Source organism: Rhinoderma darwinii, chromosome 9 (genome assembly GCF_050947455.1).
Source record: "Rhinoderma darwinii isolate aRhiDar2 chromosome 9, aRhiDar2.hap1, whole genome shotgun sequence".
NCBI classification, from domain to species: Eukaryota; Metazoa; Chordata; class Amphibia; order Anura; family Rhinodermatidae; genus Rhinoderma; species Rhinoderma darwinii.
Window position 1 is genome coordinate 61048272 of NC_134695.1, and position 27340 is coordinate 61075611.

Consider the following 27340-nt stretch of genomic DNA (forward strand, 5'->3'; position numbering starts at 1 on the left):
CCAGATCAGCCGATTTATGTTCGTTCGTTCGTTCGTCTTTCATTGTAAATCTGGCAAAATGTACAAATTCTGTTACAAATTATATGTTGGCACCTTCTAAGCCCAGAGGAAGGGCAATCCTCCAGCCATGGTTTCCCTAGAGGTTTCCCCCACAGGGGGTTTTTCCTTTCCTGCGTGCTGGAGGGTGACTCTTCGTGAGTCGGAGGTTTGCCATTTTGGGTTTGGTCATATAATATAATAAAAGCTTTGACCATTTAACACCCAATTATAATGTTTTGTGTCTTTATTTTGCATTCCTTGGTTTGGTGCTTGGGATTCTAGGCCTGTCACACCACGAAGTCTTAACGCTGGACATCAGCTTCCATATCGTCCGTTAGGCAGCACACAATTGGTTAATGACCTGCTTCTTCCAGGCTAGTACAGAAGGAAAAAAACACATAATTAGTCTTAATTACAATCTCATTAACCCTTAGGCCAATGGTATAAAGCGCACCTTAAACCGACATACGATGTGGTTTTCTTCTTCTGTCCCAATAGTTTTTCTAATTTTATGCAATGATGGTCGTTGGTGGAATCCTACAGGGGAGGGGTCTCTAGTGCGTCCACTTAGCCCTCCGTTATATATTCCCCCTGTGAGGTATACTGGAGTGGCATTGAATGACACCTCACTGGTCTGATGATTAAGGGTATGTTCACACGCTTAACAAAAAACGTCTGAAATTACGGAGCTATTTTCAAGGGAAAACAGCTCATGATTTTCAGAAGTTTTTTGAGCAACTCCCGTTTTTCGTAGCGTTTTTTACGGCCGTTTTTGGAGATGTTTTCAATAGAGTCTATGAGAAAACGGCTCCAAAAACGTCCCAAGAAGTGTCCTGCACAGTGTCCAACGCCTCCATTACGTCTGAAAAGAGGTCGTGTGAACATACCCTTAGTGCGTCCCTTACGTCCTGCCAAAATTAATGGCCGGAGCACTAGCAGATTATTCTGCTGGGCTTATCTGGAGCAGGAGATTTCGCTGGAGATTTTGCGCTGGAGATTTCGGCAAAGCAAATTGCCGACTGCGCAAATCCGGAAGTAAGCGCTGAGATGTCCGAGTCTGAAGATAAGTGCAAGTCCGGAAAGTCGGCACGGACGCACTGTGCGCATGCGCAGGAGTTGCCGGTCATCGCGAGACGCCATCTTGAATATAATGCCTCTGATTTAGGCATTCCTGATGATTATTAGGGTCAGTTCACACAATGCGTTCACAGCGATCCTGCCACAAAAAAACGCAACTCAGAAAAAAAACAAAAAACTCATACTTACCCAGAAGTCTGTGTTCCTCACCCCAGCGCAGCCTCATGGGATGACTAATCACAGGCTGTAGCGGCGGTCACATGGGATTAAACATCATCCCAGGAGGCGGCCTGTATGACGGACGTCACATGGCCGGTCTCCTGGGATGACGCTTCATCCCATGTGGCCGCCGCTGCAGCCTGTGATTAGTCATCCCAGGAGGATGACCCCACCTCAAGTGGATCTGGCAGCGGCACGTCTATCTAAAAAAGGACAGAACAATTTGTTTATCTTTCCCTCTTTGCATCCCGACGCCCATAACTTTTTTATTTTTTGTACAACGTAGTTGTATGAGACTTTGTTTTTTGTGGGACGAGTTGTACTTTATGTAGGTACCATTTTTTGGTACAAATACATTATCGTTTCAATTATATAAATTTTTATTTTGGCAAAAATGCAGAAAAAAAGCAGTTCCGCTCTAGTTTTAATATTGTTTTTTTTTTTTACACCATACACCGATCATCATAAATAATGTTATACATTTGTTGTTCAGGTTGTTACAGCCGTGACGATACCAAATATGTCTATATTATTTCATGTTTTGGGAAGTTTATTTATTGTAAAAAAAAAGTGTATTTTTGTGTATTTTTTTTACTTTTTTGTTATTTAACATAATTTTTTTTTCCCATTAATTGAACCTTTTTTATTAATCCCATAAAGGGATTTTTCATTTAGATTTTTATTTTTTAACTGTAATGTACTGGCATAGATCTATATGCCTGTACGTTAGGCTGTGTACTGATTGTATTCAGGCAGTTGTTAGGGCATACCTCAGTATGCCCTAACAACAGGAAATATGTTCAGACAGCCCTGGGGTCCTTCAATGGACCCTGGGCTGTCTGGCCATGCACGTTATGGGCTTTCATCGCTTCACAAGGATTTTCTGTGATGCGATCAAAGGGCAGTCCCCCCTCCTCTTATTTACTTTGAACGCTGCGATCAGCTTTGATCGCGGCATTCAAGGGGATAATGGCAGAGAGAAGAGGTTTCTCTTTTCTCCAACGTTAGAGCTGGGCTGCAGCTGTGTGTTACAGCCGTTGCCCCTCTCCCGATCGCGCGCGGACACGGCTGTCACACAAGACGAGAATGCTCGAAATAATGCGCGAAGTTCCCGTCGCTCAGATGAGCATTCTCGTCCTGTATCGGCAACTAGTTAAAAGAGCTTATTCATCGTCAGCAGATGTATGTAAAGCTTCCTTTACCTCAGTTCCTGTGGCTAGGGCACGAAGGATTTGGCAAAATGATTTGTCTAAAGGGTTGCAGGAAAGTGACTCCAGAAGTGAGTTGTTAGTTACTCCCCAAAATGAAATTGGCTGCTGAATTTCTGTCAGATTTTCCCTTAGACTCTTTGCATCTTATTGTGAAAAATATGGCTCTTACTACATCGGCCAGAAGGTCTTTATGGTTGAAATAATGGAAAAAGGGGGACGTTCCCGCTAAACATAATTTGTGTTCTATTCCTTTTCATCCTAGCAGCTTGTTTGGCCCAAATCTGGAGGACATTCGTAAATCCTTTAGGGTGTGTTCACACAGAGTTTTTCGGCATGCTTTTTGACGTGAAATCGCGTCGGAAACCACGCCAAAAAATGGGCCAAAACGTCTCCCATTGATTTCAATGGGTAGCAGAGGCGGTTTTTTCCGCGAGTGGTAAAAATCGCTCGCGGGAAAAAGAAGCGACGTGCCCTATCTTCGGACGTTTCCGTCTCTGACCTCCGATTAACATCAATGGGAGGCAGAAACAGCGTTTTTCTCTGCGTTTTTTGCCCACAGCACTCAATGGCCGCGGCCGAAAAACGCAGCCAAAAATGCAGCAAACGGTGTGCAGGCAGGTCAAAATCTGCTTCAAAATTCCAGATGGAATCTGTGCTTCAAATCCTCCAGGAAGGATATGATAAGGGCTTAAAACTCCAAAACTTTAAAAGTCCACTTTTCCACAATTAACTCTTTTTCGGAAGGCATTTTTTCTAAAGAACAGTTAGTTCACAGATTTTTTTGGGGCAATTAATCTCCTCAGACCTACTATAAAATCTCCAGTCGCGTCCTGGAACCTGAGTATTGTTCTTTGCGGTTTATCTGCTCAGCCTTTCGAACCCATACAGGATATAAGCCTTAAAGGGAATGTGTTGCCAGAAAAACATGTTTTTTTTTAAAAAATTAAACATTTAGTGTGTGGGTGATTAAACATTGTTCAAATTTTTTTTATTTTTTTCACGAGTCAGGAAATATTATATATTAATTCTAATTTATAATACTACCCATTTTTGGTCACTAGATGGAGCTATTCCCAAAATTGCAGCATTGCAACATTGGGTTAAAAGCCCTCGCTCTAGTGAGCTCTCAGCATCCCCCCCTCCTTTATCCTGGCTAGTGCCGGGATAAACGAGGGGTTTGAACGGTGTAACCTCCTACACTGTGTGTCGCCATTTTTTGAGCTAACACACAGTGTAGTAGGTTTACATACAGTAGTAAACACACACAAACACGAACATACATTGAAATCTCTTACCTGCTCCTGCCGCCGCGGCTCCCTCCGGCCCGTCCGCTCCGTTTGCTGCCGCTGGTCCAAGTGCACAAATCCGGAAGCCGCGACCGGAAGTAGTAATATTACTGTCCGGCCGCGACTTCCGGTCCACAGGAAAATGGCGCCGGACGGCGGCAATTTCGAATTGGACTGTGTGGGAGCGGCGCATGCGCAGTTCCCACACAGACGCCGTACACTGAAGTCAATGGGACGGGAGCCGTTCGCAGTCCCTATGGGACTGTGGCTGCCGTATTCCATGTCTGTATGTGTCGTTAATCGACACAGACAGAAATGGAACAAAAAATGGCAGCCCCCATAGGGAAGAAAAAGTGTAAAAATAAGAAAAAGTAAAACACAAACACAGAAATGAATATAAACGTTTTTAATAAAGCACTAACATCTTTAACATATAAAAAAATAATTTGTGATGACACTGTTCCTTTAAATACCTTACCTGGAAGACGTTATTTCTAGTGGCTATTTCTTCAGCTAAAAGAGATGGGGAACTGCACGCTCTCTCTTCCAGGGATCCTTACCTTAAGATTAGGCCCGATTGCCTTATTTTAAGAACTGTGCCTGGATTCCTACCAAAAGTTCCATTATCAAATAATATTAATAAAGAGATCTTTCCTAACATGCCCTCAGAATCCCAAAATCATCTTGCCCATCCTCTGGATGTAAAACTTAGTCCTTTCCTACATAGATAAATGTCATACCTTTAGAAAGTCAGAAATGCTCTTTCTTCAGTTTAAAGTTCCTCGTATAGGGGAGATCTTCTAAGTCATCTCTCAGTCACTGGATCAGAAATGTAATTTCTTTCTCTTACACTCAAGAAAACTTACCGACTTATCGGTTCCTTCTGACCTAAGGGCTCATTCTACTAGGGCCCTATCAACGTCCTGGGCTGAAAGACTCTACGTAGGTCTAGATCAGATTTGTCAAGCGGCGACCTGGCCTTCAGCAGATACTTTCGTGAAACATTACAGACTGGATACCTTGGCTGATGCGGAGATGTCTTTGGCAGAAGGGTACTCGAGGTTGCTGATATGTAAACCCACCCATTTTTTTTGTTATTGCTTTGAATTCCCATTGTGTGCTGCCTGAAGGACAATAGAGAAAGCTTAAATTTACTTACCGAAATGAGTCCAAAGGCAACACCGCTTCCTGTCCCTATTTATTTATTTATTTATTTTTTGGTTTATAGTGAAATTACTACACATCGTATGTCGGTTTAAGGTGTGCTTTATACCATGGGCCTAAGGGTTAATGAGGTTGTAATTAAAACTAATTATGTATTTTTTTTCTTCTGTACTAGCTGGGAAGAAGCAGGTCATTAACCCATTGGGTGCTGCCTTTGGACTCCGGGAAAGGAAGAATTTCGGTAAGTAAATTTAAGCTTTCTGCTTGTCGGCAGTTCTGTGGTAGAAATTGTTAGGGGACCTCTTAACACAAAGGTTTATCAAATCCGACCTAAAAGTCTCCAATCCAGTTCCAAAATGGGATCTTTCTCTTGACAGGCTTTGTTATCCCCCCTTTGAACCCTTGCAGGAGATTGACCAGAAACATCTAGCCCTTATGGACCATTTCCTGGTGGCTATAACGTCAGCGAAAGTTGTTAGTGACATCCAGGCATTGGGTGCGGTTGACCCTTATCTAATTTTTCTTCAAGACCGGGTCTTGCTCAGAACTATAGGTAATTTCCTCCCTGAGATGCCTTCACTGCTTCTACCCAAATCCCTCTTCAGTGGAAGAGTAGAAACTCCATTCCTTGGATGTCCATAGGGCTTTGGTAGTCTATGTGAATTGCACTGAAGCGTTTGCACTGGAGGTCGGATCATCTTTTCCTCTCCTTCCTTGGTAAAAGTAGAGGCCAGAAGGTCCCTAAAGCAACTCTGTCCAGATGGATAAGGGAAGCAATTCTAATATACTATAACCAAGCAGGTCTTCGGGCCCCACGACCCATTAGAGCCCATTCAACTCGGGCAATTGCCACGTCTTGGGCCGAGAGAAACATGTTCCACTTGACTAGATCTACAGGACTGCCTCATGGAGTACACCTCATACGTTTGTAAATCATTACAGACTAGGTATCAGAAGAAGCCTTTGTTCGAGTGGTCTTACAGTCTGCGGTTAATAGTAACCCACCCTAGGTTGATTAATTGCTAAATACCTATTGGTGCTGCTACTATGGACGTCAAAGAAACCGTAATTTCTACCCACCATAAAGTCTCTTTCCTTTAGTTTAAGCATCAGCACTGCTTTCCTGCCCAATAATGGTTGTTTTTGTTTTTTTTTGTTCAGCAAGCTTTGAGTTTGGTCATTACGTGATAGTACTCAATATGGCTAGATAGCGGATATTATATATAGGCTGCGTAATTAAATAATTAGTTTATTGATACGGTCTGTCCTATTTTCTAGGAGGATAAAATCTCCATTTGTGCTGCTGCTTGGACTAAAGAAAAGCGAATCTACGGTGAGTAGAAATTACACTATATATATTAACCTGACCGTCACATCTATATGAGCTTGTAGGACATCCCTTTAAAAAAATATGGTTTGTTAATATGGAGTTGGGCCTCCTTTTGCATCTATGAAAGCCTCTACTCTTCTTGGAAGGCTTTCTATAAGACTTTGGTTGAGCGTGTCTGGAAATTTGTGCCCATTCTGTCAAAATTGCATTCGTGAGGTTAGGCAATAGATGAGAAAGTCTGGCTTGCAATCGGCCTTTTAATTCATCCCAAAGGTGTGGGATGGGTGTGAGGTCAGTGCAGCCACTCGAGTTCCTCCTCACCAAACCTGTTACACCATATCCTTGTGGACCTCACTTTGAGGACAGGTGCAAGCAAAGTCATGCCGAAACAGGATAGGTCCAAACCCCAAACGATTGCCTCAAAGTTGGAAATTATAATTTTGTTAAATGGCTTTGTATGCTGTAGCATTAACATTACCCTTTATTGGGAAATAAGGGGCCTAACCCAGACCCTGACAAAGAGCCCCAGACCATTATCCCTCCTCACCAAATTTTACAGTAGGCGCCATGCATTCCGGTAGGTAGCGTTCTCCTGGCATCTACCAAACCCAGATTTGTCCATCAGACTGCCAGAGAGTGGACCACAATTCATCACTCCAGAGAATACATTTCCACTTCTCTAGTGTGCTGTGGCGGCATGCTTTACACCAGTCAAGCTGACACTTGGCATTGTGCAGCTGCTTTTTGGAACTCTATAGTGACTGATACAACAGAGGATAGGTAATTTTAGCACTCGTGGTCCCGCTCTGTGAATTTGCGCGTTCTGCCGCTTTATGGCTGAGATGTTGTTACTCCTAGGCGCTTACACTTCACTATAATGGCACTTAAAGGTGACCGGGCTATCTCTACTGGATCAGAAGCTTCACAAAATGACTTGTTTGCAAAGGTGGCATCCTATGACAGCGTCATGATTAAAGTCGCTGAGCTCTTCAGTACGACCCATACTACTAGCAATGTTTGTCTATGGAGGTTGCATAGCTGTGTGCTGAATTTTTATTCGCCTGTTTGCAATGGATTTGAATGAAACAACGGACCTCAATAATAAGAAGGGGTGTCTAAAAATAATTAAGTGTTTAAAAATATTTTATTGACATGCACAAATACATCATTTGGTTGTGTTGAGCTGGAATGGTATGAGAAGCAAAGTGGTTAAGAACTAGATGCTGGAAAAAGGAAACTTGCTATGAGGAATGTATTAACGGGGATATTGCTCTATAGTCTTCATTATCCATTTTCGCAAGCGATGTACGTGTGCGTAGAAGCCATACTTTCCATCACGGTCACATCCCTCACCCCAAGACACTATACCCATCTGGTACCAACGACTGCTGATGGGATCCTAAGAAGAAAACGGACAATATTTATGGGATACAGAACATATTTATACTGTTTATGGAAGGGAGAAAGCTCTAAATCTCATTCACTCCATCGAAGGTTAGATTATTGCCAATCTCAATGGATGGCAGAAAACATAATCGATAAACACTCTCTCCCTACAAGTCCTCTTGGTCATACCTTCATGACAAAGGGGCCTCCACTGTCTCCTTCACAGGCGTCTCCTCTCTTGCTGTCTTCTGGACTGTAACCTGCAATGAATGGGTAAGATGTTGGTTTTGACACTTGGGCCTTTCAATTCATTGGCCATGGTGGACATCTGTGATCATTGAGCACCATCGGAAGTTAAGTGATCTAAAGTTCCTCTTGGAAAAGGATTGACCCACCATGGCTGCTAGATAAGCAAATATTTCACGGACTGGGTGAAAAGCTATTTACCTGCACAGAACATATTATCTGTTACTTTAATCTTGGTGGAAGCCTTGCATTTCTCGTGTTCAACTACAGGAAGGTTTATCTGCTGAAGGGCCGAGGGTAACTGTGGTCCTCCTGTGCTCCATGTTTCCTGAAGATTGCCCCAACCTGAAACGCGACCTTTGAATCCTGACTGCAGAAACCTGTAAGACACCACACGTGCGGAGCCCATCAGATACTAGAACTTCATATGAAATTGAAGAACTCTACTTGGTATGATATGGTGGCCCTTACTTCTGTACAATATCCTTGGTGGGAAGACACACTGGATGGATATAATTGGTGAAGCTCACAGGTTTCCTCAACTGCATAAGTGCAATATCTCGGTCAAGATTTTCCTTCCAGTTGTATTTCGGGTGGACAATAATCCGTTCAAGCTGAAGAATTCTCTCTGTTGTCCTCTCATATCTGGATGGAGAAGAAAAAACCTTGATGGGTACAATATTACCTTTCTAATATATAAAGAAATCACCTAGACAATATAAAAAAAAAATGGTGGCTACAGATCTCGAATCATGTAATATGATCCAAATACAAGTCATGCAAATTTTATTTTGCAACACTCGACTGTTGTCACACTTCTTGTACGATTCAACGTATTCCTCGAGATGTTGCATTGACCAACAGTTTTTGGCATGCCCCCATGGGGCCCTTTTTCCATTGTGATCAGATGTTGGGTTCGACTTTGGTAGCCACGTAAACAGTGGATCCACCAATAAATATTGAATGTTTACGGTCATCCTTATAAACCTTTGTCATTTCAAAGCATTCACCATGTGTTTGTCTTATGTATCTTACTTGGCACGATAATGTTTTCCGATCCGCACCAGGAGATCGTCAGTGGTGAAATTTTTATCCCATGGAGGATAGAAGATGCAATGAGCAGCGGTCAGCACCCAGCGGTCACTTATTAAGCTGGCCCCACACAAGAGCTCCTGGGGGCTCTTTTTAAACAGCATCACCTGCCTGAGTACAGAAGGGAGCGAGGTTACAAAACACGTAATTGGAGCGGTCAGGTTTACACGGGTTGTATGCATTTATTTATGTCGTTTGTAGTTGTCTTTTAACTGTACTGTTCACAAAGACTATGGATGAAAAAACTTTGTAACAGGGCCCCCAGCTGTGCCCCCGTGTGCCATTTATAATGCTGGCGTTTTCTTATGTGGCCCCAGGTGCGACGGCTACCTCTACACACACTATAGCAGGGGTCGGCAACCTTCGGCACTCCAGCTGTTTGAAACTACAACTCCCAGCATGCACTGACAGCAAAAGGCTTTCTTATTCCAGCCAAAGGCTGTCAGGGCATGCTGGGAATTGTAGTTTTTCAACATCTGCCGTGCCGAAGGTTGCTGACCCCTGCACTATAGCTATGCCCCTGTCCTTGATGAAATGAAGCCCAACCTTTCATAGAAACTACCATAGGTTATCTGGAAAACGTCAACAAGTAGGTCAGCTGGTGTTGATGGATTGTGTGTAACAAATATATAACACAGGACTTCCTGACTTAAAAGGATTTGAAACTAATTTAAGAGGTGCTGATAAGTCAGGCTGTCCTGGGTTATACATGATCCATCAACACAAGCTGGCCTACTTGTTAATGGTTTCAAGACAGCTACAGGATAAGAAAAGTGTCTGCTTTTTTCCCAGAAACAGCGTCACTCTTGTCCACGGGCTGTGTCTGGTATTACAGCTCATTCACATTTAATTAAATGGAGCTGAGCTGCAATCCCAAACACAGCCCATCGACAGGTGTGGAAGAGGAAGAGTTTCTGAGGAAAAAAAACAAAACATTTTCTAAATCCTGAACAACCCCTTTAACGCATATTGACCCAATACATGCATCTGACATTTTGATTGTGAGCTCTTATGGACAGGGACCTCTCTACATTGTCTCAGTGTATGTTCATTTGTTTTGATTATTGTCATTTTACTTAGTTACTTCCCCAATTGTAAAGCGCTGTAGAATATGTGGGCGCTATATAAAGATTATTATTACCTGGTATTCATGGGTAACTAAGCAAGGCCACAGGGGGTATGAAGGTGGTAATTTAGTGAATCAAATCTAAAGTCTATTCCCATTATGCGCTTTAAGTACTAGATAGAGAAATAGGAAGAATAACAGGTTGTTGCCTGCTTGTTGACGGTTTCCAAGTAGCAACAGTGCTTTTTTTTTTTCTCTATTCTTGAGGAACTGACAAATAAGTGAAATCAGCACAAAAAAAAAAGGCAATGGAGATATATGACAAAAATGCTAAACCTTACATTTGCGGACTATAGAATCCATGCTAATAAAAGGCGGCGCTTTACTGTAAGAAGCACGAAGACTGGAGATTCTAAAGAAAAAACTACTTGTATGGTCTCCGAAGGACGCTTGAGGTCATGTAATACTACAAAGCTTTTATTTCCCTATATGCAGTATCGGAGCTCGGTCCCGTAAGGGTTACCATGGGGAACTGCCTTGTTCGGCTTCCTCTCCCTTAACAATCCGGCCTTGGATGTAGGATTCCAGCAGCTCTGCCTCGCTCTTATCAGCTGTTTTCTTCGCTTCGAAGAGTGGCCTCAATCCACAAACTGCAGATAAAATATGACATAACCAATAATGATGACATCACTCATCAGAAGAAATGTGCCCACCAATCATTCAGTTCCCTCACCAGCACAGATGTAGTTTGTACATCATCTTAGCCAGGATTAGGTTTTCCCTACTTCTACCACCTGGTCATGACACCCTCCATGCCGTCATGATCTGCTTCTCCTCTGTATAAAGATTTCATGAAATATATATATATATATATATATATATATATATATATATATATATTATATGAGGTGTACGTATTTATATAGCGATCGGGGGGATGTAACGAGACCACTTCATGATAGCCTCTTGGTTGATATGGTCTGGAGGAGTAGGCTAGGACCATCTCTAAGGTTGAGATTGATTTATTTTTTTTTGGTTTATTTACTTGCTGGTTCTCCTTACGGGTTGGGTCCCAGTGGTAAGGTCGGAATACCCTACAGTATTGTATATGGTTGGCCTTAAGGTTATTCCGGCTTTGTGTTGGACTATATCTTTCATACCCAGTCCTTTCCTCACCTGCTTCTCCTTGGCCAAAGCTCTTCTCATCAAAGAATGTTTGATGTTGTGTTGAATCTGTTCGGCCTGCTTGGCTAGAAATGGGTTCTTCATCTAGGGGGCTATCTGTCAGAGACAGGGGTCAGCCCAGCGACACAAGCCAAATTCCAGGTTCAGTAGAGAAGGATTGATATGTCAAAATTAAAAAGAATAAGGAACAAATAAGTGAAAAGAAATTACATTTTGTTTTTAGGTTATATATGTCTCAGAGCTTTGTTTTCATTTAGAGCTCCATCTACCCTACATAAACATACAACATTCTGTCTGTCTGCAGTCACCACTAGGGGGAGCTCACTGTTTTATTATTGAATTCACTGGGAGCTGAATACAACAAGCTCCAAAGCGCCACCTAGTGGTTGCTGTAAGCAGATTAGAATTGTACCATGTAAATCTATGACTGTGTGAAGGGGATTTGGTGCTCTGTAACAGAAAACAGAGCTTCAATCCCCATTGAGATACATTATAAAATTAATCAGGGTTTCTGGTACTTTTATTTTGATGGCCTATTTTAAGAATAGCTCATCAATATCAGATAAGTGGGTGTGAGCCCCCCCCCCACGTGATCAGACAGCTGAAGGGGCCACAATGATGAACGCGGCAACCTGTTCATAGTTTACCAGGCACAGCGCCGTACACATTCGGAGCGGCTGTGCCTGGAATCGCCGTTCCGGTCAGACTCAAGTGAATTGGACTGAGCTGCAATCCCAGGTACAGCCGCTACTGATGTGCACAGCGCTGTGCCTGGTAAACTACGAAGAGGCGTAAAATATAGCGGATGAAATGCCAGTCTTAATAAATTCCCCCCATCATCATCATCATCATACTGCATCCCTTGGAATCTTATAATAAAAAAAAGACGTTTTGGGACCATCGTAAAATGTTGACCACCCTGTAATGTAGAATAGAATTAATCTCCACAACGAAAGAGCAAAAGGAAAAAAGAACAAAGCCCAACCAAAAATGCGAGTGTTCTGAGGGGGCAAAACTCACAATTCTACCTACCTCTAGGGATCCAATAACAGTGCACTTAAAGGGGTTGCCCAGGCACGGACAACTGATGACCTATCCACGGTATAGGTCATCAGTATATGATCAGTGGGGGTCCGACACCCAGACCCCACACTGATCTGCTGCTCTGGCTACCTCCGGATGTTATGCAGGGTATGCAGTATTCGGAGCCGGAAGCAGATGGCACTGACCACTGTATAGCGGCCGTGCAGCTGAACAGCAACTCTGCTCCTATTCACTTGAACAATTCTGCAGCACGGCCGCTATTCTGTGACCGTGAGCCATCTTCTTCCAGCATGGACATCCGGATCCTGGAGGCAGCCGGAGCAGCTGATTGGTGCGGGGTCCGGGTGTTGGACCCCCACCGATTATATAGTGATGACCTATGCAGTGGATAGGTCATCAGTTGTCCGTGCCTGGGCAACCCCTTTAAGTATATTAAATAAACTAAACTTCTGATGCATGGAGGAAGTGGTTTATTACAACATGAGTCTACTGTAAATTTCTTGGTGTAAACTCTACAGCAGTGCATGTTGGGTATAGACATTGCAAGGAAATGTAAGGTCCAGCAACGAAGAACCAAGCACCAAAAACCTAACACACGAGTCGAGTCTTGTGGCTACAGCTAGTGTACAGGGCAGTCAGTGACAGTGAAGGAACTCTGAGCAGTGCTGGGACAAGGAGCAGGCTTAGTAGGCACCCGCTTAGGGCACCATCTAGGGGGACGCAATAGGGAATATGTATTATAAATAAGAATTCTAGTTATTCATGGTTAAGAGTGGCAACAGGGAGCAAATAAATGAAGGTTACTTACCACAATAATATAAGTTGCAATATTCGAACGTTGTGTTGCTGTGAGACACGAAGCACCACACACCCTCGTCATCATTGTCGGGGTTCCTGCAGTAATTCTCTTTCAGAACGACATCTTTCCTGAAATCTTTGCGGCTGTGAAGCTCCACTGATGGTGAGTTCCAGGGTAGACATGGAAGTCCTGATACTGTAACTGCCAGGGTGCCATTATACTCTATGCCACGGTTTGGCAAACAGGGTGGTCCCACTTTCTCTGTAGTTTTTTCCACTTGTCGAACTATTGAATCAACTGTAAACTCTTTTTTACCTGTAAGAACAATAACCAGGTGTGAATGACTGACCTGGACTGGATATTATGGAATACTAAACTATTCGATGGTGATTGAAAATTTATTACACGTCTTATGTACCATCACCAAAGACTTTTCTGTGAGCTGCATTAATTAGACGTGGTGGGCATCATATGGGCACTATACATTGTCAACACGAATGCTTCCCACCCTCATCTTCTGCCAAATGAAAGATCTAATAATGCAAGATTTCTCTCTATAGTAAAAAAATTATACCTCAGCTGCTTCAGAACTTCTTTTTCAAGAGGTAGTGGGAGCTTCATCTCGACATCCAACGGATTACTATTCAGCGGCCCCTTACTATTTTCAGATAACTTATGAAAGTACAGTGCTGTGGTCTGCAATCTATAGCTCTCCAACTGTCGTCAAACTCCAACTCCCAGCATCCTGATACTGAGAGTTGAAATTTCACAACATCTGGAGGTTCTAGACCCCAGCATTTAAGATAGTAAGCTCTTAGGTCAGGGCTATCTATAAAAGTGGTGGATACAAGAGATTACCAGAGGCATAACCTGAAGCTCCTAGGCCCCAATAAACAGGACCCCCGACTGACCAGATGCTGTTTAGAAGACCGGTGTCCTCTCAGGTGGCCGAGGAGCCTATGAGCACCCTCAGGCACCAGGGCCTGAGTGTAACTGCTACCTCCACACCCCTGTATCTACTCTCCTAGGGGTTACAAAATCAATTGTAGCCCTAGGCCAGGTTATGAACATGTTGAAATGGGTGAGATTTCTGGTTGCATTTGAATGGTTGGACAATTGGTGAATGGCATGAGGAACAGAATACCAAAAAAGAAGGGAGATACAAGAAAAGTCAAGAAAAATGGGATAGGAGATGAATAAAGTAGTAGAACAGAGAAAACCTTGAGTAAAGAAGAGTAGACCAGATAAGGTGGCCCATTGAAATCATTTGGGAATTGTATGCCAACATGAGGAGAGGGAGACACTAAATGTCTGGTCAGAAAGAGAGGAGATCCAAGAACATGTCACATGGACACCTAAGGGGGGGATTTGAACCCATGTGCCAACACACATTGGAAATATGGCCCCACTCACCACATATAGGTACTGAACATTCCTCTCTGGTCTTTTCAGGATCCTTTGTATAACACCAGGGCCCCTTTGGGTTGTCATCTGGGTTTCGACAGTAGTTCTCGGTCAGATTGTAGTCGGGGTGGGTGATCGGGTTAATCCTAAAAACAGAGAGGATACAACCTATACTGAAAACCATACTGCCTGATCTGTACCACAGGAGTGTTCTGAAGATGGGGGCTACAAAGGCAACAACCAATCAGGAGACTATTTCGTAGCACCCAGATGGGTCACTTATTTCTGGGCCATAGAATTGAAATGGATGGGAACTCTCACTATGGAATTCTGCGCTATGGTTTCCGTTTCTAATGGAATCCATAGAAGTGTGCCAGATAACTGGTACGACAGATCTAAATGGTGCCTGGCGGACAGAATTAAAGCAATTCACAGAAAAATAGGACGTACATATACTAAAAAAAAAAACCAAGCACAAAAAAAGTCCATATCGGTTAACACCAGTTCTCAGCAGGATGCAGACAAGCCACAAATGCTACATAGAGGAATAGTGCTCAGGTGCAATATACTGGTGATATCCACTCTCACACACACTATTCATGAGGAGGGTGGATGCTTAGTATTATCACTGCACACAGACAAAGCTTCAAAAAACGTGCCGGTCGCACGGCGTAGTGTATCTTGCTGGATCACAGCTTATTAGATCAGATGGGCCTGCATTGACATAAAACATAGTCCATTGAGGCTCCATCGAGGTTTCCGTCATTTTAACAGCAAGAATAGCGTTGCATTTGGCACTATTCTTGCTATAAAAAGTGACAAATACCCCACGACAGAACCACAGACGCAAATATGAACATCGCCAAAGCCGGTAAGGAAGCTCCATCTTTGCCAAAGTTTTATCAAGATAAGCAAATCTCCCACAAAGCCAAGAATCTATTCGGCAGGAGAAGGGCCAGAGGTGACAAGCCTCGAGTTACGGCTGGATGCGACTCCTAGCTTTAGCTAACATAATGGACTTAGGTATTAAAGGCCATTTGTCCAAAAGTTGACACTCTCTTTAATGGGTAATGTATATTTGATTTTGCAACCACCGAAGATAAAAAATTAAGCAACATTGTCTTGATTAAAAAAGTAATCCTGCTTTTTTTGCCTATACAGCTCCCATGCGGAACTATGTGTCTTCATGGATACAAACTACACTCCTCAGCCCCCTCTTTTACGGTCTGTAATTTAGCAAGAAGTAGGTTGCAGAGTGACACAAGATTGCAGGAACAGACTAAACATAAGTTTTGCTTACAGTCATAGAGCGGCATAGATTTTCATAGAAACTGCATGTGCAGAACGGTAGGCTTTTTTTTTAGGTTAATGATAAATATAGGCACGAGATAAAACAATGTACAAGTCATACACGCCCAATACTTACTTTGTCTTGTGTGGAAAGTTACTTGCCCAGTACTGACAATCTCGCCCAGACATGGTGACGCTGATTGTTCCTAAGTAATTCTGACCAAATCCGTCGGCACAGCTACCTGTCAATCAGAAATGGACAGAGGTTAAGGACTAATGTATAAGTATCCGTATAATGTCTACCATTATGTCACTGCCAGTAGTAATATTATATAGGTATAATCATGTATTATTGTAACTTGTAGTATTGTAACGAATGTACTAGTATAAAATACTATATACGAATATATACGGGTACGCTACGCTTGCTTGTTTCTGTAATTCCCATAGCACAGAATGGAGAGAGCGCAGCAATCTCTCCATTCATTCTCCGACAGCATGCAGCAGTCGGCAAGACCCCCGTTCCGGCGATAGGTGCAGGCCCCAGAGGTGGGACATTCATCTATCAGACATTTATGGCATAGCCTGTGGATATGCCAAGGGATATTCCCAGAATTGACAATTATTACCTATCCACAGGATGTGATAATTGTCTGATTACTGGGGGCCCCCTGCTCCTCCTCACTGCGGTCAACATTGAATGTAGCGGCCGCCGAGCATGTGCGCCGCTGCTCCATTCAAAGTCTATGGAGATATCGGAAACAGCCAAGTGCAGCGCTCGGATGTTTCTGTCAGCTCCATGTTCATTGAATGGAGCGGTGGGCGCATACTCGACCGCCACTCCACTCAAGCTCCTTCCTACTGCAGGGGGGGGGGGGTGCATTGAGGAAGATCTGGGGGTTCGGGACCCCCGTTCTTAGGATCGGTCTGGGTCCCTTTGTAGGGCTCCCAGTGATCAGAAAATTATCACCTATCCAGTAGGTAGGTAATAATTGTCGATTCTGGGAATACCCCTTTAATGTACTAGTATATTTTAACACTACTATAATTATTATGACTGGAACTACTGGCCTCATGCACATGGGAAAGCTTGTATGGTGGCCAACAGAGTCCTCAAGCCGCAGGCACTCACAAAAGCCGCAGGCACTCCCTGTAACGCCATACACTGTAATGCCTCCGTGCAGCACCGTAGTCTCCCCTTGAAGCAATGCTCCTATGGGAGAACACCTCCATAATACCACACGATGGAACTTGCTATTTTTTCTTAAAGATTGTGCAAAATTTTGTGAAAGAAAAACCTACATATAAATACAGAGGAACATAGCGGTACAGTAAGGGCCCATACAGTCTACAACATGGATCGCTGAAATCGCCCCTCATTGATTTCAATGGGGGGGGGGGGAGGCGTTTTATTTCCTGGGCAGCTTTTGGCCGCTTGCGGGGAAAAAAAACAGCATGTCCTTTCTTGCCGCGGTTTTCTGCCTCTGACCTCCCATTGTATAGGGAGAAAAAAAACTTGCGGCGCTAGTTTCCGAGCGTTTTTCGCCTGCGTTCCTTGCATTAGCCGTAATGGCCGTGGGTGAAAAAATTCTGTGAAAAGCGATGTGAAAACAGCGGGAAAAGGGCAGGCAGTTCAAAATCTGCCTCAAAATTCCTGAAGGAATTCTGAGGCAGATTTTCTCTGCCTGTGAAAAAAACTCAGTGTGAACAGGGCCTAAGATTGTATAATTAAAACCATTTATTTTCCATAATATAGCTACTTATTACTACTATCCGACCACTACTAATATACTCGTATTCTTATAACAACTACCATTGTTATAACTACCACTACTATTATATTATATTATTATTATTATATTAAACTTGTAATTGGGTTCCTATTTGCGACATATGCCACTGTATGCCAATTCCGCAGCCTACTATATAGCCTGAGCTAAATATTGGGATATCCACCTATGTATTCCTCTTGCGGACGGCTTAAAGCTTTTACTATTTCTACTAAAACAACCTGTAACCATGGACATAACTATAGCCGCAACAGCAGCTATGGGGCCCAGGTGCAAGAACATTGTTCCTTTTTGTAGGACATAACAAATTGGTGGCTTTCTGCTATCTAACAATGCTATGTGGATTTTCTGATAGATGGCGCTATTATCTATACCTTAATTATTGCTGTTTATGCTGCTGTGTCTGTTTCCTGTCACTAGGTGGTTGGGGCCCATCTCATGTTGCTATGGGGTCCTATGTATTCTAGTTACACCACTACTTCTAATAACAATATTACTACTAATGACCTCATTCGAATCCGTAATACAATGCATGAGGCCTTACTACTATTAATACTACTATAAGAATGATATATTATTACTACTTACTATTAGAATTCTTATGTAAATCAGTTTTAGGGTATGTGCACACGCTAGCTTGCTTTTACGTCTGAAAAGACAGACTGTTTTCAGGAGAAAACAGCTGCCTCGTTTCAGACGTAAAAGCTCCTCCTCGCATTATGCGAGGCGTCTGAGACGCTTGTAAATCTTGAGCTGCTCTTCATTGACTTCAATGAAGAACGGCTCAAATTACGTAGCAAAGAAGTGTCCTGCACTTCTTTGCCGAGGCAGTCAATTTACGCGTCGTCGTTTGACAGCTGTCAAACGACGACGCGTAAATGACAGGTCGTCTGCACAGTATGTCGGCAAACCCATTCAAATGAATGGGCAGATGTTTGCCGACGTATTGTAGCCCTATTTTCAGACGTAAAACGAGGCATAATACGCCTTGTTTACGTCTGAAAATAGGTCGTGTGAACCAGCCTTATGATGTGCTAAAAAAACTAAATTATCTTCGCTACTGAGAATTTTTCAGATGCTACTACTACAACCATTATTATTAGGCTGGGTTCACACGACCTATTTTCAGATGTAATGGAGGCGTTTTACGCCTCGAATTACGTCTGAAAAAACGGCTCCAATACGTCGGCAAACATCTGCCCATTGCTTTCAATGGGCTTTACGATGTACTGTGCCGACGACCTGTCATTTTACGCGTCGCTGTCAAAAGACGGCGCGTAAAATTACAGTCTCGTCAAAAGAAGTGCAGGACACTTCTTGGGACGTTGTTGGAGCCGTTTTCTCATAGACTCCAATGAAAACATCTCCAAAAACGGCCGTAAAAAACTCAGCGAAAACGCCACGAAAAACGCAAGTTGCTCAAAAAACGTCTGAAAATCAGGGGCTGTTTTCCCTTTAAAACAGCTCCGTATTTTGAGAAGTTTTTGACTCTGCGTGTGAACATACCCTTACTATTTCTAATGTCTATGATTCCTACTACAACTAATAACGATAATGATATCCCATCTTCTCCTATAATGAGCAACAATGATAAACTACTAAAGGCTTATTCACACGAACGGGATAATCGGCGGTGTGACAAGTGTTTATTAATGTCAGTCTCACGGCTGCATTAAAATCAATACCCTTCTAGGGGATTATTCACATGGCTGTTTTTTTAACGGACTATGTGAACGGCCCCTGAAAAAATAGGACATGTCCTATTTTTGCTGGTTTTCACGGATCCCCTCAATAGACCCAAGTCTATGAGGGATCTGTGAACTCTGGTCCCGCATGCGTGCAACGCGGCCGTTTTTCGTGCCCAATAATATTAATAATGCCGTTTAATACTGCTGATGGTGATCCTATTACTAGTAGTAACATTATTATTACGGTTATATAAGGAAAACGGGTGATGAAGAACTTCTTACCTAACATGCAGAGGTCCAGGGATTGTCTTGGCGGCTTCTTTTCAGGATGACAAGCTGGGAATCAGAATGAAGCAATCATTTTATTGAATCGAAGAAGTAGTAGAGAAAGTATTGACAAAGGATGAGAAGTCTGTCTATAGAGGAGGCTTTCTCGTCACCTCTGCTCCATGGTCTCCCATGGCCTGGAGACCATGACTCATACAAAGGACAAAACAGAGAACGATGAATTTTTTTGTGATGTAGTCAGTCCAGGCAGGGACGAAGCCGGGGAGAGGGACAGGCAGGGCATGTGCACCAGGCGCTGGATACCAGGGGGTGACGCGCACCAACAAGCCTCTCTACCTTGGCCAGAGTACATAGACACAGGACTAGGGCAGCTAATTGAATCCTTGCCCCCAGGTGAAGGAGAGCCTAGATACAACTCTGAGTACAGGGACAATCCTAGCAGCAAAAATGTCCAAAAATCTGAGATTGTCCTTGGAGATTAGGATCGTTTTCCCATAATCATGGACGTTTCCCATCGCTTGTTACAATGGATGTAGGCAGGTCTTACATAGAATAAATATATGGACTGGTACGAGTGGAGGGCAAGGAGCGCTTTTGATGATCAGAAGATATTGATATCGCACAGTGATGATGGACGGATGATGTGCTCTCAGTGGCTGAACCTCCATAGGGACAGGCCGCAACTCTGATATAGGACTTGGCAGGTGATATTGAGAAGATCGGTCTCTACTCCAAACACAGAATGAAGATGAAGTGCTCTTCAACACGGGTCTCCCATGTTGAGGGCTGGGGAGAAGGCTGCCAACTCATCTAGGATGCCCCTTCAGGGTGAGGGTTTGGTTAAACAAAGATGTGCACGATGGGGTGGTTTGTTGGACGGGAGTAGAGAACCTATTTTATTTTGCTATATTATACTCCTTGTATTCACTGCTCAGGTTCAGAGGAGGGCATGTCTCAATGACCATTATTAACTCATCAAGTATGGAAACAATATCAAAGTAATGACAAAAGTCATTGGCATATGCAAGAGGGGTGACCCACCCCCCCCCATCCGCAATAGCACTGGGGATCCGGGTCTGTACCGTGACACACGGTTACGGTTGTGTTCATGAGGCCTAAGTTCCGGTTGCCTACGTAGTAGTGCATGTATATACATAAGCAGACATGTAATGTATGTAAGGACAGAGCACAGGTCAGAAGAAAGTGCAGTTGGCATGTGGTTGTACTGTTATGGGGCAAGAAGCTGGCACGGTTATCGGGCTACACTGTTATGTGGCTGGCATATGGGCACTAATTGCGTCCGTATATATGATCCTGAACGTCCCCCAAAATCCTGCGTATCCTCCGGACATGCTGCCCTCATCACACAGACATATATATACTCTCCTGCATTGCTTCACAACAGTGCCCAGTGACCTCCGAATTATGAAGAAATCAGCAAACACACAGACCCAAGTGCACTGAGGCGAGTGATGTTTTTTTTTTCTCGTTACTCACATTGATACTGGCGCCAGAATGCATCCTGTAATATAGAAGACACGATATATAGATTTGCACAGGCACATTGTGTCCTTGGCACAGATGCCACAAGAACTGTTCACATGTTAATACACAGTACATACCACATGCCACAGATACATATAAATCAATCCACAATGTGATCACTAGGGGGCAGTGTTTAGTTCAACAGTGTCCTTATGATAACACTGGGCTGCCAGAGCACAGGAAGTGTTGTCAGCGGGGAAAAAAGTCAAAGGAGCTTTAGTGAGACAGTATTTCCGGTCATCACTACTACAATGAAACCACCTCCTATTTTTAGACTGTAGTTGCTTCTCAAGCCCTCTTCCATGGACCTGTGGTCCTATACCTGACAAGCACTGATGAGGGCTAACAAGGTTGAAATAGTCGTATTGTATCATTTTAGGTGGTTATTTTATGCAATAACACTTCGAACAGGGCTGGTCTGGCCCACCAGAGGATCCTCCGGTGCTCTGACACAATAATGGACCCCAAAGTTTCAGAAGCAGGCAACACCATTTGGAGCCAATCACTTGCACTAGACTATTTCTTATAATGCAATTAAAAGTGGACGTCCACATGTTCTGTATAGATGTACGGTGGCCTTCAGAATCATTTCTTCTGTTGGGTCCAAGGAATCCCAAACCAACACTCAATCCAGCTAAACATTAGTTATAAAATGTGTACATATATTAACATCATTATAAGCTGATAATCTCACCGTAGCAGCATTTGACTCCTTTATCTCCCTCGCCTCCTCGTAGTCACATATCTCCTCCATACACTCCCTTTCCATATTTCCTTGCTTTAACTCCTCGAAATATGAATTAGCTCTCCGAGAACGTTTGAGGACAGACATCGCCTCTTGGTTGCTGATAAACACTGAGAAGAGATGGGGAAATATATTGATCACGTAACAAAGTGCAGTAAAAATCTTATTGTCTGGCACCGAATAGTCCAGAACTTCAATCGGTTGGATGGACCGTTGGAATCCTTCTCCTTATTTTTTAAGTATAACGTCATTAGGTATACCCAGTAGTCCAGAAAACCCAAGAATATAGCATGACGGTAATCTGTGAATCTGAAGGTCAGCTATAACATGCCCTAATATTTTTCCACTACTAGTTCATGGGTTGGATGTTGCCTATCATGTAGATAATCCTTCCTCTGTGTACAACTTGCTTAATAATCCAAGAAGGGTTAGAGATGTAGATACAGGGGTATGACTAATATATAAAAAATGGACATATATGAGGAAAGATCATGGAGAAAAGAGAGAGCAAGTAGTGTTGTTAGATACTTGAATACATGCTTAATGACCAGGTGACCAAAGACACTTCCCCATGAGCTTCAAAATGGCTGGCTGTGGTTGAATATACTTCTACCGAGTTACAGTAGGAAGAGGAGCTCTGGAGCACAACCTGCTGCTCTAACAAGTGAAATACTGTCCATCCAAATAAGTGTATAACGGCTCCATGTACAAGCGCCAAGAACGGGATCAGATCCTGTCAAGAGAATGCAGGCAAACTTCCCCCAAAAAAAACCTTTAGGAAAGGCTTTCCTATGATAGGATCCTGTTTTTGAACCCATATATACGGCTCTCGGACAGAGCTGAAATAAACCTGAATAAAGAAAGTCTCAAAGAATATAAGTTGTTTTCTGGTATTTAGAAATGTCAAATGACTTCACATCATCACAAAGAGTTTGTTAACAGCAAGGATCAGGGATTGTTGGAGATCAGCGGCCCATAAACGGCATTTCATATCATATAACAACAACGTACCTAACTTCTGTGTCCAAACATTGCATAATAACACCGAAACCTAATTCCAGCCTTGAAGCAAGGTGGAAGAATATAAATCTGGGGCTGCTTTGCCTCCACAGAGTCGGGATGTCTGGTGATACAGTACATTAGCGATCTCAGATGGACATTTTCCGAACCACTTGCCGCTCACGGTTGAAAGACAACTCCATATAATGACAAATCGCCGATCGATCTCTGCCTTGATCTGAGGCCTGGTGTGGGCTTATATTAATGGGATGCAGATCTGTCATGTTTACAAGAACTAAAGCCCACAACGGTTGGAAAAAATCCAACATGCCAGATCAACTTTTCCACAGATATCTGCCTTCGGTCAATATCTTTCATGCTCATTTGTGGAACGAAAAGGTGCCAACAGTCTACAGAAAATTGGCTAAATTGGCATTTTCGGCTATCCAAAATCTCTTCGAGGAACCATATGATTCTAAAACTGGAAATGGAAATCCCAGAGCAATAGTTCAGGGCATCTATCTATTCTGCAGCCTGAATAAATTGACAATCAAGTGCCTCACATAACAGAAAGATAATTGGTCATACCTTAAAAACCGAGTCTAAGGCCAAGGCTTATCGATGCCATATAGTAGTGTCCAGACCGTAATGCCAGATACAGGGCAGATCCTATCAAAAGCACCATCAACGTTCCATTTCCCATAGATTAGATCCAGCCATGGTCCAGTACATTAAGTATTTAAAGGAGTTTTCCGAGTAAACACTTTTATGTGTCAGTGCTTTTAACCACTGAATGTGATTACATTTGTAATGCACTTATTGTATCAAAATTGGCCCCGTTTCCCAATGCTGCCGTGATGTCACGCTGTCATATGACTGGTGACGTCACTCTCTTCACCCCCATGTTTATGAGTCATATACCCATCACGTGGTCAAACTGTTAAAAGTATCTGCCTGGTAGATGGCACGTCACTAGTGACGTGCTGTGTATGGGCTGTTCTGTTATACAGCCAGGAACGCGCATGCGCGGTCCTTGCCGTTCTCTCGTTTATCCGCTTCCTGGTTGTGTAACAGAACAGCCCATACACAGCACGTCACTAGTGACGTGCCGTCTACCAGGCAGATACTTTTAACAGTTTGACCACATGATAGGTATATGGCTCGTAAAAAGAGGGGGCAAAGAGTGACGTCACCAGTCATCTGCCCCATGGCAGCATTAGGAAACGGGGCCAATTTTGATACAAAAAGGCCTCATGCACACGACCGTAGCCATGTGCACGGCCATGATTTTCGGGTTGGCCAGCAGCGAACCGCCTGCAAATCGCTGGCAATGCACATGGCCGCGGCCATTATTTTTAATGAGCCCGGACCGCAGAAGACGGCCGTAATAAGAGATGCCCGTTCTTTCTGCGGTGCGGGCTCCCGGGCCATGCACGGACCGTAAAAACTACGGTCGTGTGCATGGCCCCATAGAAATGAATGGGGCCGCAATTCTCCCGTGGATTTTCGGGGGAATTGCGGCCGCAAAAGCACGTTCGTGTGCATGGGGCCTAAGTGCATTACAAATGTAATCACATTCAGTGGTTAAAAGCACCGACACAAAAGTGTTAACTCGGAAAACCCCTTTAAGATAGAGTTTAGAAACAGTAATCCCTGCATTGATAGTTAGTGATGCCCGCCGCCCAAACACAGGATGATCCTTTCCCGATCCAACAAACATTTAGTATTGTCACTCACCCTAACGGTAGAGATGACCACCCACTAATGTCCACGTAGAAGCCCTATATCTACCCTGTAACGAACGCTCTTGTCTCTATGATCATCTGGAGATCGGGTGGTTTCAGTGCTGGAGTTGGGCGGATGGCACACATTGATATGTAGTAACATTTCTGGACCCCAGGAAGATCTCTGATGGTCCCCAGTACTGGAAATTAATATTTCCAGGTAAATTATCACTTTTCTTCCAGACGGAATTCTTTAATTACCATTATTAGCTATGGGTAATCCTTCTCTAGATTTGTCTTTTACTGTAAAGACATTCCAGATCTCACAGAAACAAAAGCTGCTCATTTTATTAACCCTTGGTCAGCAGCTGCTATCTGAGAAGGGGGTGTCCCATAGCGGAGATAAAAATTAGGACCCTTTCAGGAGCTACTTGACACCACCAGTCTCTTAACCACCTGCGACAGGAGGCGCTGGTGCCCCAAGTACATTTTCATCTTCCTTGTGTGCGAACATTGCAGCCCCTGTGAGGATTAATCACCACCCATTAAAATGAGTGCCCTCTCTCCAGGGGGCCCCATAGAAGCTGCCTGGGATACCCCTATGATATGTACACCCTTGGCTGACAGCCCTTTACCAGAATAGCTCTTTATATCACGTTGTGCTTCCAAATAGCGGACTATAGACATTTTATTTCCTTACGTAAAGAAATATTCCGTACTGAAAGCTTTTCTGCGCTGTAGAGTTAACATTACAATTTTGATGGTAAAATAACAAAGATAGGAATGTGTCTCCAGCAAGAGTTCAACTTTTCCCTACATAGGGATAAGAAAGGATGGTTTATTTTACTTTTCCAAGAACAGCGCCACTCTTGTGCAGTAGCTTTAGATGGTAATGCACTCAGCCCCAGTCACTTGAATGGGGCCGAGCTGCAATACCAGACATAGCCCATGGACGAGAGTGGTGCTGTTCCTGGAAGATAAGCCGATCCTTTAATCTACCGGACAACAGGGCACTATGTCTGGATGACATATTTGACAAATTATGCACAGCTCTATGCAGTGGTCAGTGGGAAGTTCCACCCCAAAACCCAAATAAAGATATTAAGCCATTTCATGTTTAAATAAACGCTATAAAAGTTTAGTAGTGAAGTTGCTGCATGTTTACAGGGTGAACTTCTTTATGAAATCCTGCCCATTATCTAGGGGGGCTGACAGTACAGCATTCTCAGTGCCAGTGTTACCAACCTCTTTTTTGTGATAGATAGAATAGATGATAGATAGATAGATAGATAGATAGATAGATAGATAGATAGATAGATAGATAGATAGATAGATAGATAGATAGATAGATAGATAGATAGATAGATAGATAGATAGATAGATAGATAGGTCACTTCTAGCTCCAAGAGCTTGCACTATTCTGGATAGTTCCACAGATTGACCGTCAGGGGCCGTCTGTAATAATAAGTATCAGAATCTTTTTGATTTGTAAGCTTCTACTGGGTATGACCCCTCCATCCATTAGTGTACGATTATGGGAAGGAAAAGCAATTTCAGATGAAGTTCGTCCATCTCCACTAATGCAACATATCAACCCATAATGTCTCATAAAGTACAAGACAATTTGTCTGACCCCAACGTGGACACATCCTACTGAACACACTAATACAATCCGGCCTTAGACACAATGACTATTGTAAGACCACCACTTCCTCTTACATTGTTCTGCTGGTCACAACTGACATCTTGTTATGTACCAAAGTCTCATTCTTACCATTGTCGCCCAGAGCTAGGGGCAGCAGGGAGGCCAAAATAAATCCACATAGTATCTTGGTTCGGTGCGGCATGCTGGGGATTACAAGCCTTTGCATGGCAGCCCGGCAGCTGGAAGTCAACTGAACAGAAATTTGGAACATTACCCTGTGTCAGAAAAAATAGAGACCCTCCTCTGGCCTTTCTCCCTCCCCCTCATTCAGCCCTGGGGTCAGGACCAGTTACACATTGACCAGCAAACACGGAGGCCTCTACATTAACAGAGTATTACAGGGTTTAGTTACATGCACAAAATACCAGTCCGACGATTCTGGGAAATTACGCCGATCACCTCTCCAGTATCCACCATTATATTGAGTGAGAATGGACCTCACCCCCCTGTGGAGTCACGTACAGTGATGCCATTCTTCCTACCTGTAATAACCCACGCAAGTATTAGTACACTATACAGTAAAAGGAATAAACATACCGTACATGCCTATGTAAGACTCTATACTATATAAGCCCAAGAGCGTACCTGGAGGCCGGTCCCAGGCTAGCGTAGTCGGAATGTGGGCGACGGCTCAGGAGCGGGGATACAAAAAAAAATAAATCACAAAGTAATGGGAACAGACTTGAGCCAAACACTTGTTAAAAACGTAGCTGCGCTCCAGCGCAAGAGAAGTTTGACAACAGGTAAGGAAAAGTAATCAAAGAAACCGTTGTTGAGTTGGCACTGGCTAACCCGTGGAGCAGTCTAAGGATTTTCATGTTCTTCACCCTTAAGTGCCACAAGGAGGTTTAGACTTTGCCTTCAGGATTCTCAGGTTGCGGTTGCCAGGAAAGTCACAAATAGATGTTGGGCTGCAGATGGCGGGTATAATCAATATCGTGGTCAAACGGATCTGGGGCAGTAACAGGCCTAAACAGGAGTATCAGCAGTCAAGGTCAGGCCAGAGGTCGGTTCACGG

General features: G+C 43.4%; 1 protein-coding gene across 1 annotated transcript; it reads right to left on the reverse strand.

Moving 5' to 3' along the window:
• Nucleotides 1-7451: 7451 nt before the first annotated feature.
• F2 (coagulation factor II, thrombin) lies at nt 7452-26548 on the reverse strand. The gene is made up of 14 exons (XM_075837898.1): nt 26392-26548; nt 21844-22004; nt 21102-21126; nt 19599-19652; nt 15975-16080; nt 14558-14694; nt 13154-13459; nt 11293-11397; nt 10640-10766; nt 8994-9161; nt 8430-8603; nt 8160-8338; nt 7902-7972; nt 7452-7725 (listed from the first exon to the last, which is right to left on the reverse strand). Exons 1-14 carry the CDS (start codon nt 26531-26533, stop codon nt 7582-7584), a joined length of 1899 nt encoding a protein of 632 aa, XP_075694013.1. The 5' UTR covers nt 26534-26548; the 3' UTR covers nt 7452-7581.
• Between the last annotated feature and the right edge of the window lie 792 nt (nt 26549-27340).